Genomic DNA, 18,317 nt, shown 5'->3' on the forward strand with positions numbered 1-18,317 from the left:
ATGTCCTTCCTTAGTGTATTCCATTGCAAGAACGAACAAATGGGTTTGATGCAGTAAGTGGGTATGTTCACCTCCAATCTCTGAATAATATATTTCGAAAAGTCTGCTCTTTGGTGAGCTTTCAATACGAATGACAACTTTCACTGCAGTTTCCATTATGTCGGTGAACAAGCATGGATTTCTTTGGATGCCAAAGCCTCAAGATAGGAAAAAACAATGATTGCAAAATATTGCGAAGAGTATCTTTTAATTGCTTTAATAATTCTGCATTTCCATCCTATTGCCTGCTTCATTCTTTACAGTTTTGCACTATATATTGACTGAGAGTCTGCTTTTCCAATTCTGTAAAGACATATAATCCAGAAGCACGTGAAGTTAAATTTACACACTACAAGTCCTCCACATACAGCTGGTATAAACTAAAAGAGCTACATGACTTGTGATAAAAGCTCTTATCAAAATGGATCTCAAAAATCTATACCAGGTTCTAAGTATGTACTAAGCATTACTTCTAAATGTTATACAGTAGTAGCGATTTGAAGAGATAACTGTGTTATCACTGAGAGGTAAGTTTTAAAATTTATCAACAAATTGATCTCACCCTGTTCGCAAAATATCCCTACATGCTGGAAGAAGAAATTTTTCACCCGCAGTGTCAGCCATTTTCTTGTTTCCCAAAGACATGGCCTAATGAAGGGATAAATCTTCCTAATTAATAGAACGACTAAGAGATTCAGAGAATGGCTAAGTTATAGAATGACTAAGAAATTCTGCCAACAGCTTGATTTATTTTTTCTTTAACAATTTGAGGAGCTTATGGAAAAGTTAACAATTCTGGGTTTATAAGTATGTATCTTTTTAATTATGAAGTTTTAATGGTTTGTTTAGAAGACTGTCCTTGGACATTACAGCTTGCCATTTGCATTGGGTGTGGCATATATGATACAACCATATAAATCCTTTCATAGTCTGTTTTTCTTGTTGGAGTGTCCTTCAGATGAAGAGGCAGCAGTTCAACTTGCTCCTGCCTCCTCATTCCTCATCTTTCTTATAAAAATCATGCGAGCCATTTTAAAAATAATTTATTCACACTAAGTTTCATGAAAATGTTACACGAAAATTTTTTTCAATTACTAATGTCCTTTCTAAAAAGTTCTTATCCAAAACTTGGTTGAAATTTTTACTCAGAGTAAATGGGAATCTTCTGCACATCGTTCACTTCAGGACCAACTGTAAAAGTGTGTGCATGTGTGTGACATTAAACGTTATGGTGTTAGGCTTCTGTTAGGGTGTTGATAAATGACTGTCATTCACCAGAAAATTTCGGGAGGCACGATGAGCAAAAAATGTAATGCCTTGTGTCATTTAATGTCACTGGATATAATCATCATGCAAATTGCTACCTGTCATTGTGTATGTTGAAATACATAAGGAACCATGCACTATACTCTGATTTTTGTTTCTAATCTGTCTTATTTGTTTATTTAAAAAAAAATTGCTGGTTGAGACCCAGTATATTGATTTTACTATTTACTAGTTGATTGCAGGGAGCAGTTTGAAAACATTGCCCTAACAAAATTGGGTCATGTGCTTTGGGAGGACGAGAGTGAGTCCCTCACGTGGGTAGTGATGACCCAGAATAACACCCTCCTTATTTTGGCCAGGGGAAGCGGGGCGTGCAGTCTGTGTGCCTGCCCCACACCAAAGCCTGCCGGTCATGCTGCACTTACATGTCCTGGGTCCGGGCTCTGCTCTTTCACTCAGCGGAGAGGCTTTTTGGGGAAATGGACCTACGTGATGGGTGGGTGAAACCCGTTCCAGTCAGTTATATGAAACAATCTAAGCTTTCATTTAAAAACATGATTTAAGAAGTCAGGACTCATCAGAAATTTGAAGAAAATAGCTCCAATGATATATCCAGATGGAGTCCTTTTTATTCAACCTCCTCAGCTTGAAGCAAGCCTTCTGATCTGACAATTCATGGTCTTGTTACATTTTCATTCATCGTTTCCTTATTCTCTCTCTTCTATATCCCTTTCCTCTCTCTTTGGAGCTTCGGTTAGATGAAAGCCGAATAATGCTCTCTGCCTACTGTGAATAACGGTTAGCAAAACGCTTCTCCTTCTAAATCTCATTTCTTATGTCATTTTTTCAAAGGAAACCTTATACGTGTGGAATGAACCTAAGTGGTGCATTAAAGGAATTTCTTTGCCTGAGAAAAAGTTGTCAACCTGCGAAACAGTTGACTTTTGGCTAAAAGTGGGAGCAGGTGTGGGAGCTTTTACAGCTGTTTTGCTGGTGGCTCTAACTTGCTACTTCTGGAAAAAGAATCAGAAGTAAGTAACCTCTGTATAAGAACTGAGAAATCTCTTTTGTTGTGAATCTTTTAGAGTTAATCATTATATGCAACATTTTCTCTCAGAGACACAAGACATTTCTCGTAGTGAAGGAGTTATAGGAAAGGCCTTTAAGAAAGCAAATGGAAATGACCGTTGTTCTGATGACAGAGAGATCAGAGAACATTAGAGGTAATTGAAATAGATCCGTTGTTTTTCTAAAACAAGGAACAGAGGATCCTGGCTACTCAGGTAGATGGGAGCAAAGCTCAGAAAGGAAGGCAGATTTTCTCTGTGTGTCTGTTTTTCTTTTCATGACATCATGCTGCCTTCTTGCCTCATCTTTTCTCTTTCAATTTCTTGTGGGCAGATGTTTGCAAAGAAACAGACTAAGTGTATACTCCAGGACTTTCAGAATCTGAAATTGAGTATTGAGTGTAACTTCCAATTGTATATTGATACATTATGTGATTTGGCTCTTTTAAAATGATTTACATGTCAGTTGGGCTGTGAAAGTTCTCTACTGTATTATGTAGGCACAGTTGTAATATCTGGGGTGGGGAGTAGAAAGGAATGAGTGATAGGGAGAAATAATAAAGACCAAATCACTTGCCTGTATAATATTCTCATCCTACGAACTAAACTTTGGAAAACTGCATAGTAAATTAGTTCCCAAATATTTATAAATGAAAAACATGCATTCAGACCTCGAATTTTCTCTTTGTTTTTCAAAAGTTTTTCATAATTGGACACTTGAATCACTGTAAAATAAGTATGATAGCATTAACTGTATTGCACTGTTTCTCTGAAATTCTGGAAACGATTGGTGTGTAGACAGTAGATTAATGAGAACACATAGTGTTATGGCTATGGGTGAAGGGACTATGTTGGTGGAGCAGCTGTACTCCACGACGATTTAATTAGCTGGTGTATGACCACCCCAGATAAGTATTAATTTATATTAAACAGCCACTTTATCTATTTATTTATTTGCCACTACTTAGACTGGAGTACAAATATTCCAAATTAGTGATGACGACAAACTCAAAAGAGTGTGAACTCCCAGCTGCAGACAGCTGTGCTATCATGGAAGGAGAAGATAATGAAGAGGAAGTTGTATATTCCAATAAACAGTCGCTACTGGGAAAACTCAAATCCTTGGCAACAAAGGTGAGAGCAGAATTTTAACCTGGTATTTCTGTGTATTTATAAATAAAGGGGCCATATTAACCTAACAGTAGCAGTCGTGCAAACCCTGTCATTCAGGGTGGGTATTTATCCAGTAGAAATACTCTTGGAAGTACAGAAGGCTGTAAATACAAGAATAATCACTGCAGCATTGTTTTTGTTGGCTAACCAGGTAGAAACAACGTTAAACACCATCAGTAAGGACTTAGATAAGAAGTTTCCGTATATCAAAGTAGTGGGATGCTGTGCACCTCTGCAGGTGTTAAAGATTGAGATGTCTGTGTGTACTGATATGTCAGTGGGTCCAGGGTAAATGAAGCGAAAACAACACATAGACTATTGCATTTCTGTTAAATATACATTTATATTAGTATTTGAGTAGGAAACTACTAATGATAGCTGCTTTTGGAGAATTTTGAATAAATGGGTGTCTTTAGTCTTTGAAGTAAGGCAGTTTTATAATATTTGAATTTGCACAAAGATTATGTATTATAGTATTAAAAAACAAAAATTTTAGATAAATAAAAGATCTCATTTTATATTTTTTATTTGACAACAAGATTTTTTCATACACAGGAGATAAAAGTTATATAAAATGTTGAGATATTACTTATCAGATGCCATCCCATCTGTCGGCCTTGAAATGGTTACTGTATCCAAACAGATAGCATGAAGCCCTAAGTATTATTTGTAGACACATTTTATTGACATTCTTCACCATTGACTTAAAAGATGAAACATTACCAGTTTACCTGTGCAGGAATAAAGACAGAACGAAACCAGAAAGAAAACCCATTTCAAAGGATTTTCAGCAGGAAGGACATGTGGTGAAAGATTGCATTTATTGAGAGTGTCTTAGTAATCGTTTCCTAATTTAGGCACATAACTATATCATAGGGGATCATTTGAAAATAAAACAAATAAGCCCTATTCCCCTTATACTAATGGTTCTTTGATTTTTCTTAATATGGTAGTTCAGGGAGGATACTGTTGCTGTGGGACAGTGAATGTACAGAGATTGTCAAGAGCTGAGATTTTACCCTCCTTGCAAGCTAACACCTGAGCCTTCCATGGTTTCATGGATACTTTAGAAGACATGGGACTTCTGATCACAGACAAAGGACAGTTGAACACTCACAGCAGAAGCACTAGCCGAAACATCAGCATTTATACGAGTTGCAGAGCCCCACGTCCTGCAGATGACGCTTGTACACACAGTGCCTTACAGGAAAGGAACCTTAAGCTTTGGGAACCTGAATCTTTTAGAAAGGACAGCAAGCATCTCTGTCCTTTCTTCCAAAGGGAGATAGTGTTGTTATCGTACTGGACAGGTAGCATGCATGTTCATTGCTCAAGAGGGAAATACTATTTCTAAGACTGTAAGCAAGCCCGCCCTTTGCTATGGAAGGACACAATATCTTTATTTTCAAAGGCTGCTTTCTATACAAGGGTTGAAATGCAAGGGTTAGGGTTAGGATTAGGGTTAGGTCCTTTGAAAAGGTAGTCTGGAAAAGGAAGTCAGTGTCTCACTCATAAGACAGGCAGAAATGCAAGAGAACCATTGGGGAGCTGTCTCCCAACAGATCCAAACCTCCTTCCTACACTATCTTGGCTTCCGGCAACTTTCCCATTAGTACACCATTCCACTGTTCACTCTGATTAATCTGACTGGCTGAGGCTGGAATCAAATCTGGTCAGTTTGCTTCCTATAGCACTTAAAAAATAGAGCTACTCCCAACAAGACACCGAACAGCAAGACGAGGCCAACCTGTATTATTAACCTGGATCATACCAGGGTTCAGACTCAACTAACCAAACAAATGCCGTAAGTCATCACGGTCCACCTTAGAAGGAGGTGGCTTTCTTTTTAGGTCCCTGTATTAACCTTTCCACTCAGCCTGAGACCTTTCCACTGGCACTGAGATCTTTCCTCCATACGATTCAGATGGAAGAGGGTTAAGGACATTTTCAAAAATTTACAAAGACCCTATACATCTCCCACTTTTGTCTACCTGGGCCATGGTAGGGGAACTTGGTGAGCAGTGTCCTCCACCAGGTGGTCATTGTCCTTTTGGTCTAGGAAGATGGCAATCCAACAAGACAGTCCAGGCACAAAGAATTTTAGTGACTGTACAGATCGTGTCTTGGCCCTCAGAGAGGAAGAATAAGGCAGTTATATTGTCCATAACAATGTATGGACAGTGGGTTGATGTTGACCTGAATGCCTTCAAAGGCTGAAGTGGTGTCATGGATTACTTCAGTTAGAGTCAGAAACAAATTTTGTGCTGCCTTTTCTTTCTTTTAAAAAAATGTATTGAAGTACAGTTGATTTACAATGTTGTGTTAATTTCTGTGTGCAGCAAAGTGATTCCGTTATACATATATGTATTCTTTTTTATATTCTTTTCCGTGTGGTTTATCACAGAATATTGAATATAGTTCTCTGTGCTATACAGTAGGACCTTATTGTTTATTCATCCTATATATCAGTGTAACAGTTTGCATCTCCTAATCTCAAATTCCCAATCTGTCCCTCCCCCACTCCCCCTCCCCCTTTGTAACCACAAGTCTGTTCTCTATGTCTGTGAGTCTGTTTCTGTTTCGTAGGTAAGTTCATTTGTGTCATATTTTGAATTCCACATAAGTGATATCATATGGCATTTGTCTTTTTCTTTATGACTGACTTCATTTAGTAATGTAATCTTTATTTCCATCCATGTTGCTACAAGTGGCATTATTTCATTCTTTTTTACGTTCCATCTTTGCTAATTGAATAACTACCCATGGGGTGAGTGTGAATAACAAGTCAGTTATCCCTCCAGGAACCCCTTCTGAGGAACCAAGGGTAGGCTGATACTGAAAAGAGCCTTGCAGTTGTCTAAGGGCTAAGTGATCTATCGAGGATGTTTTCATAAACAGTTGAATTATGACCACTTATGACCACTCCTAGAATACAAGTACAAGCCGTGCTGTTTTTAGGAGAGAAGTTAACATCTGGTTCTATACAAAAAGTACAGTCCTAGAGGTACACGTGGGGCCTCTGGAAGGAAAGTATTATTTACAGTTGTTAGGGACACCAAGTGGGACCTGTTTAGTTAGGCAGCACTGGTTGATGGTGCCTGCGACCTCCTTGCTGGCTTGTAAACCTTAGCGTTCCCGATTCATGTCAAACAATTGTGTCTCTTCTTTGTCTTTGGAGAGACTGCTTGAGGGCAGTTTGTCCAGCTTTTCCTGTTTGTCCATGCCGCAGACTGGGTGGTATTTGTCCACTCCATGGAATGATTGAGTGATGGCAATGGGAATGGACATGTTGATCGTTGTTATTTGGGGGCAGAAGCTGGCATCATCCCTGCTGTTTCTGATAGAATTTTCAGTAAGCCTAAGGGGAATGGCAACCAGATTGTGGTTTGAGCATCTGGTGGATTTGGTAGACCCAGTAGTCAGTTAAATTTAAGGCACTTGCAACAGTTTGAGAGAGGAACACTAAGGTGTTTTCCTTCATAGGAAGGTGACAGGGTGGCTTTGAAAAACAAATAATCATTAGTATCCCTTCATCCTTTGCACCTCTCAGGGCCTAAGGTACCTCCTTCCTAGGTGCCTTATTATCAGACTGCACTGTTGATCTTCCACTGGTACAGATCAGTTTGTCCCATTTCTGTAGCTAAAGCCCCACCTTATTTCTACTCATACCCTACTGGAGTTCTGTGCTGCCAAACATTCAGGTGCAAGAAGGTCAAGGGCTTTTAAAAATGCGTGTGGCGACCTAGTGTGTTTTCTACCTTTGCCCATGTGGGATGGTACGCGTCTTAATGAGCTGTGTAGTCAACCAAGTAGTTATTATGCTTTTGATCTAGGATCATGACAGTCCAACAAAACAATACAGGTGGCTAAACCAGAATTATATTTGAATCTTCTAGGCTCCCTCTGGCAGGGCTACCACCAGACGTCCTGGGGGTTGCTGTTGGGTTAAATAAGGACCCGTCATGCCAGTAGAGGTCGGGGCAGAATCCTGGGTTTTCATATGGGTATATAATCTTCTGTAGGTTGTATTGATATATTCTTACTTATTATCTATTTTTACTAAAAATTATCCATGAAGCAGCCAAGAGGAGATAATCTCTTAATCCTTTTCTGGAAATAGCCATATTTAGTAACTGAACTGCCTTACTAAGATGTGTGGACCAGGAGGAGGTGAGGGAGATAGAGGCAGAAATCTTTTTGAGTCAGTTTTTGAGAAGGCTATTCCGATGATCAATGATCCCTTTCAATGGTAGGAAGTGTGGAAGGTCCACTGGATACCTCTACTCCCAGTCCATTTTTCTGGTAGCTTTTGTGATTTAAAAAAAAAAAAAAAGGGACACCACTGTTAGGCTGCAAATGGTCCATAAAACCATAAACATTAAACAGATGTTTTTCAAGGACCACGGTGGTGTCACTGGAGTTGGCCAGTCACTCTGGAACAGCAACACCGTGACCCGAATGGGTGTCAGCAGTGATGAGGCACCACCGATAGCCCCAAGCGGTGATCAAAGGTCTGATTTAATCAATTGTCAGGGAAATATTGGTCAGCTCTTGGTATGACTCCCAAGTCTTGCATGCTGTGGTAACCTCTGCGTCAGGAAAATAGAGTCCTTCACTCTGAGCTCAGTCTGTGAAGGCAGATTTATTGCCATGCTGGACAGGATTCACATGCTGTGTAGGGTTTGTGGCGATCTGTCTGGTGCAGTCTCTATAAGGTGCTTAACTCTGTTTGGTCTTTTCAGAGGATGGGCATCTACCTAAGTGACCCAGATGATTTGATCAACAGCTAAGAGTTGTTTCCAGATTTGTTGCCCCAGAGAGAGGTGAAGAGTAAGTGATTTTCCAAATGGCAGACCAAATAGTTCGTTGACAATGGCTATTAAATCTTGGCAATAGCTCAAGAGTAAGTAGAAATATGACAAGGTTTATCAGAAGAAGTATTGGCCACAGCTGTGAGAGGGGCTTTGGGTTCTGGCCACTGAGCCAAGCAATCTTGTTGGTTTTCAGGCATACTTGTGCTGAGATGGGACAGCTGCAGCAGGTGGCGGACACCATTGGGTTTCAGCTCAACGAAAACATCCGTGAACCAGGCCCAGGCATGACGTAGAACTTCGGTGAACCCAGGACCCCACAGAGCCAGTGGCTTCCTTTGGGGCAGAGGAGTAGGGGATAACCTTTCTCTCAAAGAGTCTGCTGCCGTATTTGCATGTGAGGCCGAGATGTTGCTGGGTCAGACCAGTTGTATTCTTGACTATACCATTCATATTTGACCAGTGAGACTTACTGGACGCTTCCCACCTTGTTGACCTACCAAGAGTGGGACTGTCAGGCTGTAGAGTCCCAAAGTGTGTGTGGTTATGGCATTCAGTTTTGACAAGAGCTCAGTAACAGGCTAACAGCTGCTTTTTCAAGAGGGCTATATGTACATGGTGGGCACATCAAGGCGATGAGTCTAAAACCCCAAAGGATGCCTCCGGGGGAAGGCTGCTTCCCACTGCCACAGTCTCCAATTGACAAAATCATTAATCGCAAAGAATTGTATCATAAAGTGGTCATTAGGGCTGTGATGCCACAAGGTAGAGAGCATTACTCACCTTGCTGGGCAGTTGATAATATAGCCTGTTGGCTTGGGCCTAACTCAAAAGATACTATTTTGTGGATTAGCTGATATGATAGAGCAAGTAGACTACTCAAGTGATACCATACTGTGTCCAACAGCAGAGTGCAGTAAGGTGCTGGGCTGTTTTTTCTCGACTGGAAGATAAAGCATTGCACATCTGCCCACCTAGTCTCGAGAATCTTTACTTAGTTGGCAGCTCCCTGAATTTTGTGAGGGTTTATCAGCCGTCTCTGCTGGCAGGTCTGATAACACAGGCAAGGCTGTTGAGACTGAGACGTCTGACTTGACACCAACAGGACATCATGTATAGGCATCTATACCTTCTTTAGGCATCAGAAGGTAGAGGAGCTTGTGTGCCATTCTGCCTCACAAGTTTGTTGCACACGGCAGATGAGTTGGCAACGTTTGGGGTAAGTATCCGAGCAGCCCTTCTCTTCACGTGGCTGCTCTTGGCCAGGGGATTGTCCTCTGCTGCCTATGAGATGAGGAAGAACAAGCACATACCAGCAATTCCTACTGCAGATTCAGATGTAACGCAGCACCAGCATCTTGAATGGGGACGCAGAACCCTTCACACAAGGTCACGTTATTTTCCCTCCCCCACTGCTAACCTAGCTTGAACCCCATTAGTTGAATTTTCAGGCCCTTTTCCTCTCACACGTTCAGGTAGGATGGTGACTTCGGTGCCTGCAACAAGCAGAGTCAGAGATGTTTGAGTCCCTCCCCTTCCCCGGGCTCCCTTGCAGTCTCAGATGGGTGTGTATGGTCTGCAGTCACTCTTGGTGACAGGAAAACTTGGTCCTTCTCCTAATCATCTTTCTCCTTAAGGCAGCAAAGTCAGCATAGTTGGGGAAGGAAGGGTTAAAGGTGAAGAGGGAAGGGGAGTCTCTGTGACAGCAGCAGGGCTTTGCATTTGCTGTTGTTTTGCAGCAGCTGCTCACGAGCCAACCAGACTGCCAGTGTTTTGGGTCCATTCAGAGTTCTGTGTTGAACGGCAAGGGCATCATTCCTCCCATCATCTAGTCCACCTTTGGGGACCTTTTGACTCAGAAGTCACAGCCAGATTGACTGTGCTGAAGGCTGCGGGTCTTATGTTCTTTTGTTGATTTGGGCTTGACTCACATACTGGAGTCTTTTTAAAAGGGAATTCACCTCGTTTCTTGCTCCATTGTCATATTTAAGTTAATGCCTGGTTTAAGTATAAAGGATAAGGGACATTTCCGGGGTGAGCCTGACCATACTAACTTATCTAGATGTTTTGGGGTCAGTTTCTCATTCTCTAGTGACCATCTTCCACCTTATAAACCCAATCTGGGGCAGCAAGAGCCCCAGCAGTAGTCACTGCCTCACTAAGTTTTCCTATGGGAATTCATCTCAGAAAGAGCCCCCAGAGGAAGCCATGGCTCTGTAACTGTGGTGAGGACCTGCTGCAAAACCTCTGAGACCTTTTACTGCATCTTTGGGTGGATCTGAAGTTGGCAGGATAGAGTGCCAGCAGCATTGAGCCTTAGGATGGCCCCACTGTTTCCATTCTTTTTTTTTTTTTTTTTTTGCGGTACACGGGCCTCTCACTGTTGGAGCCTCTCCCATTGCGGAGCACAGGCTCCGGTTGCGCAGGCTCAGCGGCCATGGCTCACGGGCCCAGCCGCTCCGCGGCATGTGGGATCTTGCCGGACCAGGGCACGAACCCGCGTCCCCTGCATCGGCAGGCGGACTCTCAACCCCTGCGCCACCAGGGAAGCCCTGTTTCCATTCTTAACGATCACTGAGTCCTGCCACATCATCTCCACAGTGAACCAGCCAACATTCTAGCACTTCACCTGGTTTCTTCCCGTAAGTGGTTTCCATTTTCTCTCTAACGCTTATCGTAGGTGCATGTTTCTGGAACCGTTGTTTCAAAGCGGGTGAAACCTTCTTTTCCCGTTGGGATGATTTTTAGTGCTAGTTGCTCCTGTGAGGCACACCGGAGCCTGACTGGGAGGCTGTCCTCCTGCCAGAGGAGAATTAACACCATCCAGTCAGTTGAACTGTGAACTCTTTTAACCCACTTCCCAGTACCCAGCCCACAACCAGCTCCCCAGTTCCTCTTCATTTCCAGGCAAGAAAACGGAGGACTGTTTTATTGCCTTGTTTGCCATACAGTGTGGTCAGCATGTCTGTTCCCAATTCTCGGGGACTTTCCTTAAATCTTGTTAACCAGAGTATGAAGCTCTCTTCTAGAAATGTCTTCATTAACTTCCTCCTCTCATCGGCAGAACAGTGAAGAACTGTGAAGGTAATGAAATCGCACTCTACTTACTGGCCAGCAGATTAGCCCGCCATAGTTTCATAGACACTTTGGAAGATGGAATGAGTCTTCTGGGTCAGAGACAAAACACAGCTTATTACTCACAGCATTAGCATTGGCCCAAATCACAGCATTTGTATTGGTTCCTCCAGCCTCACTTCCCACACAATGAAGTGGACTAGATGACGCCTGTATACAGGGTGGGTTACGTTATTATAGAGGAACTGGCTTGGAGAACATGAGTCTTTTATAATGGGCCGACGCATGTCTGCCATTTGCTCCACAGGGAAAGACAATATCTGTAGCTTTCTGGGTTGTAAGCAAACGTTTCCTTTATGCTAGAAGGGGACTTTATCTATATCATCCAAGGCTGTTATAGAAACATCTTTGGAAAATCACCTAGAATAAAGGACTATCAGTGTCTTTTCATAAGACTTGCAGAAACACAGGAGGCCCATGAAAAACTATCTTCCATCACAAGTTGACTTAGACTTCTCACCTGGTGTGATCTTGTGATTCCCTATTTGTTTTTTTTTTTTTTTTAACATCTTTATTGGAGTATAATTGCTTTACAATGGTGTGTTAGTTTCTGCTTTATAACAAAGTGAATCAGTTATACATATACATATGTCCCCATATCTCTTCCCTCTTGCGTCTCCCTCCCACCCTCCCTATCCCACCCCTCCAGGTGGTCACAAAGCACCGAGCTGATCTCCCTGTGCTATGAGCCTGCTTCCCACTAGCTATCTGTTTTACATTTGGTAGTGTATATATGTCCATGCCACTCTCTCACTTTGTCACAGCTTACCCTTCCCCCTCCCCATATCCTCAAGTCCATTCTCTAGTAGGTCTGTGTCTTTATTCCTGTCTTACCCCTAGGTTCTTCATGACCTTTTTTTTTTCCTTAGATTCCATATATATGTGTTTGATTCCCTATTTGTAATGGTGATATCTTACAATGAAGGGAGCCTTTAGGTGCCAGGGAATGCATTTAAGGGAAAGTCATCTCTGAGCTGAATCTAAAAGGATAAGTGGGCATTATGAGCACTACCTAAAACATTAAGTGTTTCTTCCTCTTACAGTACCTCTTCTGTTTTTATATTATAGCCAGAGAAGTGAAAGCTTGAAAAGATTCTTGAAAACAGTCACAGGAAACAGGGAGGGTAGAGCTTTTTTCCCTGAGAAGGTGCAGTGTGCCACTTTTTTTTTTTTTTTTTTTTTTTTTTTTTTTTGGTACACGGGCCTCTCACTGTTGTGGCCTCTCCCGTTGCGGAGCACAGGCTCCGGACGCGCAGGCTCAGCGGCCATGGCTCATGGGCCCAGCCGCTCTGCGGCATGTGGGATCTTCCCGGACCGGGGCACGAACCCGTGTCCCCTGCATCGGCAGGCGGACTCTCAACCACTGCGCCACCAGGGAAGCCCCCAGTGTGCCACATTTTATTTTGAATAGCAATTTTAGTCAATGTAATGATTTTGTTTTCATTTTTTAAGATGAAAATTTGAAGTATTACAGAAAAGTTGAAGGGATTGTGCAGTGGTACAACCATATATCCACCACGTAAATCTTACTCTTTATTACATATCTCTCCATCCCTCTATCCATTTATTGATCTATCTTCTTTTTTTTTGATGTGTTTCAAAGTGAGTTTCAGACTTTAATACCTTTGATGCCTAAACACTTCAGTTTACATATAATTGATGAGAGAATTCAATATTTTAAGTTTTTTTTTAAAGGCAAAATGTTTACACAGAGTGAAATGTATATTTCACAAATACACGATGTGATGAAATTTGAGAAATGAATATACCTGTGTAACCCTAAATCCTGTGAAGATATAGAACAGTAGGCTGATGTCTGAAAGTAAACACATGTCCTTATGTGTATACTCAGTCCCCATCCCCCAGGGGAAGCTATTGTGATGATCATTTAAAACTATAGATTAGTTTTGCCTGTTTCAGAACTTCACATAATCGTCATGCCAGAGAGTGAAGTTTTTGTGTAAGTTTTCTTCCACTCAGAAAAATCTTTTTGAGGTTCTTCCACCACAATTGTTGTGTTTATCTATAGCAGATTGCTCCCTGTGGAGGAGTATTCTGTTGTATGGATTTGCCACGTTTGTTCATCTGTTCTCCTTTTGAAGGACCCTTGTGCTATTTCCAGTGTTTGACTGAATGAAGCTGCTATGAATGCCATTGTACAAGTTTTATTGTGTCCCACTTTAAAATTTTTTTTTACTTTTTATTTTTAAATTTTTTTTATGTGTGTCCCACTTTTTAAAATGTTACATATGATTTTATGGAGCAAAAAACTTTATAAATTTCTTAACTACTGTGTCAAGTAAGGTTTACTTTGTCTTATATATATCCTTATTCATGGTCTAAAGGCCATACTTCTTTGGTATTTCCTTATGCACTGGATTTGTGGGGTTTCATTTATAGATTTACTTCAATTGACTTTTCTTAACAATTAAAAAATACCTTCAATTGATTTTTTTTCCTTTTGTTCATGTCACCGTCATTTATGGGATACTATCCACCGGGTTTTGGTGAGATGTCATATTAGACACAGTTAATCTCAGAGACTAGTTTATTGATGGAAGACATATGCACATCAAACACACACATTCATGCACACACACAACCCACGTACACAGGATAATCCGGTATGACAAGAGTATTGAGTAGGGTCTCTTGGAGTACAGAAGAGAACGGAGTACAGTTAGGTGGGTAGTGACAAGCTAAGGAGAAGCTTCTGGGAGAAGTTGGATTTTGAGTAGATTCTTGAATTTAGAGCTTAAAAAGATCATTTTACATGGCATCTTTATTTAATGCATGAGTAAACTGAAACCTAGAGAGGTTCACTTATTTGTCCAAGAGTGGGTGAGATGGGAATTAGAAACCACATATTCTGAGTTCCAATCCAGGTTTTTTCTTTCTGCATGGTGGTGTTTCAGTACATTTTCACAACCACTGATTGACAGCCAACCATGTGCTAGGCCTTGGGTCATATTATGGGAATTAAAAAGTGAACAAGATACAATTCCTGCTGTTAGGAAGTCCCAGTCAGTAGTGTTAACTACACACACACACAGACACACACACACGCGTGCATGGGTATATATCCCACCACATCAGCCGTAGGAGCAAAATCCCATGTGAACATAGAACACAGAGGAGATGGTAACGAAAGCCCTGTGAAGCCCTAATAGCATGACTGTTTTCAGTGTCTTACTTGAAATATTACCTTGAGGATAAGCAACAGGTCTCTGCCTGCCCTTCCTGAAGAACAAGTTGAATCAAATCTTCTCGAGGCAGGGCCACAGAAAGCTCAGCTTTCTCTTATAGTTGATGGCTGATACTCTAACACTCTTTCCTGTAATACACTGTGAGCTCCTTGAGAGCAGACGTTTTGTATCCCATAAAGTCTAGTCCTGTTCCTGTAACACATGGGTGCCTAATAAATACTTGAATTATCGATGGTTATCCCTAGAAAATTAAGGCTGGTGAACATGAGACTTCAGGCAGGATCTCCCAGAGCCGGTGGGTTAGGGCGCTGCGATCTGCAGGCTGCTCTCCCAGGGGCTTGTCGTCTTGGTAGAGGCAGGGACATGGGATATGCTGGTGTTCATGCTGTGATTTTTTTTCTGTAATCCTGATCATGTGGCCTTAAGTTGATCTGAAGTCTCTGATTTCTCCACTCAAATGAGAGAAGACACAACAGCAACCTCATTCTTCCTGACACATACTCAATCTCTATTTCCTGTTGTTTTCTCATTTCACTTCTCTGCTTTAGAGACCCATCCATGTGCACCCAGGACTGATCTGCCTCATATTTCTTTTATTTTTAAAATAATCCTAGTTCTGTTCATCTTTATTGTCTTCAACAGCATAGTTCCCCCACCCCATTCCAATAGCCTTCGGAAAGCTTTGTCTAACCATGAAAACATTGGGAGAAACCTCACCTCTTATTTGTCTTTTTCCCCATTAAAGAAGAATAATTTATCTTAACAGGCTACATTTTGAATGTATTATATAACAAATGCCAGCAATGATATATTTGCATTAAATTTTTGATTTATTATCCTAGATGACTTCTTTTTAATATCTTTAGTAGGCATGATTCCCAAAGATTTTCCTCCAACATATCAGTGGACCCGAATGATCTTGTGTCTTATTGGTGTTATCTTTATTTCTGCTCTCCTTTTTTCTTATTATTTACCCTGTGTTATCTTGAGAATATTTAGTTTACTGTCTACAATTTGCATGGATAGGTCATCTATTGCAGCACCCGGATCAAATATCCCCCTTGCATGGGTCTCAGTGATTTCTTCACAAGAATCACAGCTTCATCTTTTGGTATCTGTTGCAGTCATGTGTTTGCTTCTGTTTTGAATTGTGTGTCTTATCCCCTGGACATCTGTTTGGGATTGACATGTACACACTGCTATATTTAAAATGGATAACCAACAAGGACCTACTGTATAGCACAGGGAACTCTGCTCAATATTATGTAACAACCTCAATGAGAAAAGAGTCTGAAAAAGAATAGATACATGTATATGTGTAACTGAATCCCTTTGCTCCACTCCTGAAACTAACACAACATTGTTAATCAACTCTACTCCAATATAAAATAAAAAGTTAAAAAAAAAGGCATCATTCAGGGTAGGCATGCTATCTGTTTTATATCTGCCACCCTCCTTTAAATGTAAAATCCTAATTACAAGTGGCAGGTACGTAGATTAAAATGATTTCAGAACTTAGTTTCTGGATATGTAAGCTCCTAAAATCTTATTGGAATTTTAGTGAGTTGATTTTGTCTTAATATTTTTTCCCCTATAGGACAAAGAAGACCATTTTGAATCTGTTCAACTGAAATCCTCAAGATCTCCCAATATATGAAAGACAGTGCTGTAGCCTTCAGACTAATGAACAAAGAAACCTGCTCTCTAGTTTTACAGGACCATAGTTTAGAGCCTGTCCTCGTATCCGGCACATTGGTGATGTCACAGAGGAGGGCCATGCCGCTGAAAAGGGAAGGAGATTGAAATGTTAGATTGCCTTATAACATGGTCAAGTGTCTTGCCAAAAATAAGAAAGCAAATGTTTTGAGTCTCAACTGAAGATGAAGCTCAACTCAGGAAGAGATGTATCTGTATATACAAATAACTCAAAACCAAGGTTAAGCCCACGAGTGCACTGCTGATGCATGCCATAGAATTAATGGGTAACTTTCCTTCTTTATGAATTCTATATAAAAAGTGTGTTTGGAGGGCTGATGTGAGCATTGTGATCCCATTTATGTCTTGTCTTTGTTTATATTTTGGGGAACAATTTGAAAAAATTTTTAAGGTACAGTTATTTTTTCCCATTATTTATTTTCCTGACAGACCTTAAAACATGTTTTCTATTAAAAATGGTGAACAAAGAAAGACAATAGATTTTTCATTTTTCCATAGGGTATCCTTGTTGATTTCAGAAGCCTAAGTAAGCAGTAATTCTTAATGAAGAGTCAGCATGTGCTTGGGTTATCTAACTTATAATCACCTTTGAAATTCCATCCTTGTTGGAACTGGTAAGAAGGGCTTGACTGAAAGTGGGATTCTTAAAAAAAAAAAAAAAAAAAAGGAGAAGGAGAAGGAGAAGCCTTGACTTTCCACTGGTACAAACAAGCTGACACTATTATAAAAGTCAAATGGCTTGAAACAATTTATGTAATACTTGAAGTATAATTTAGAATGAGTAGGAAAGCTTGTTTATCAGATCACTTGCAAAATCATAAGAAAGTGGGCTGGCTTGTCTATAAGTACAGACAACTGTACAAAGGTATTGGGATAATTTCATGGTCTCCAGAAAACGACAGTGGGACATTTACCCTATGTCAGGCATCAAAGGTTATATGCTTATTTTCCTGCCAAAGACTTTAAGGATTATGACTTCCATGGAAGTTTTCTTTTTGAGTTAGCAGGGCAGGGATTGAATTTTAGAAAATCGCATAGAACTGTATTCAGAATAAGAATGTGGTTGTGTCCCATAAGCAGTCATGAAATAAGTGTTGTTGCTCTTATCCAAAAATGATCCAGGTAATTGTCATATTTCCTATGATGGACGGATTATATTGGTATTAGTGCGACTTAAATACTGTTGGTTGAAAGAAGTTTGAATGAAGCTGGATTTGACCAATTTTGTGTAAAACTTAATTGTTTTAGAAGCGGGAAAGAGGGGAGTTTCCTGACCATTTATAATCTAAGGTGCTCTGGTTTGTTTCCAATAAACAGTGATCTTTATAGGTTTTAATCCAGATTTTTTAAAAGCCTGGTGATTGGCCGAGAGAGGCAGGGCATAGGGGCAGGGTTTATTGAATGTTTTGCCCCAAGTCTGTCCATGAGGTATGACTTGTAACTTTTGATTCAGCAGGTCGTCCTTAGTTTTGTGGCAAATGAGATAAAAATAAATAATTGAATTTATTTGACTGGTGGGTAAAACACTGGACCATTCTGTTATTGTTGAGTGAATGTTTGTTCTGTGTACATCACTACTGTTGGATTCGTGAGTATAGGTGAGGTTGCCGTTGTTTTATTGTTTGTCGTGAAATTCACGGAGGGCATTGCTTTACATAAACGTCTTCCACATTTAATTTCTTAAATTCTATTATAACGAAGAAATTATTTTGGCATTGCTCATGTTTATCCTGCCAACAGTGCTGATGCCCCTTTCCCCATCTTGATCAAAATTTAAACAGAAGAATGAAAATACACTTGAAGTGCACCCTTTTAGAGGAACCCTGGCAAAGTCATACAGACTGGACAGAGTCAGGAAGTTTCCGCATAGTCACCTGTCACCTCTCTCTTCATCTTTGCTGTGC

General features: G+C 40.6%; 1 protein-coding gene across 1 annotated transcript in view; it reads left to right on the forward strand.

Annotated features, from left to right (window-relative positions):
• The window catches only part of ELAPOR2 (endosome-lysosome associated apoptosis and autophagy regulator family member 2), a 73,410-nt gene extending 56,776 nt beyond the window's left edge, over positions 1 to 16,634 (forward strand). Inside the window, exons 18-20 of the mRNA XM_082662424.1 lie at positions 2,158 to 2,336; positions 3,341 to 3,506; positions 16,295 to 16,634. Coding sequence (XP_082518550.1) covers positions 2,158 to 2,336; positions 3,341 to 3,506; positions 16,295 to 16,354 — 405 coding nt within the window. The 3' untranslated portion in view covers positions 16,355 to 16,634. The remainder of the gene's footprint in view (positions 1 to 2,157; positions 2,337 to 3,340; positions 3,507 to 16,294) is intronic.
• The last annotated feature ends 1,683 nt before the right edge of the window (positions 16,635 to 18,317 follow it).

Source organism: Grampus griseus (assembly GCF_964374135.1).
Source record: "Grampus griseus genome assembly, chromosome: 9".
NCBI classification, from domain to species: domain Eukaryota; kingdom Metazoa; phylum Chordata; class Mammalia; order Artiodactyla; family Delphinidae; genus Grampus; species Grampus griseus.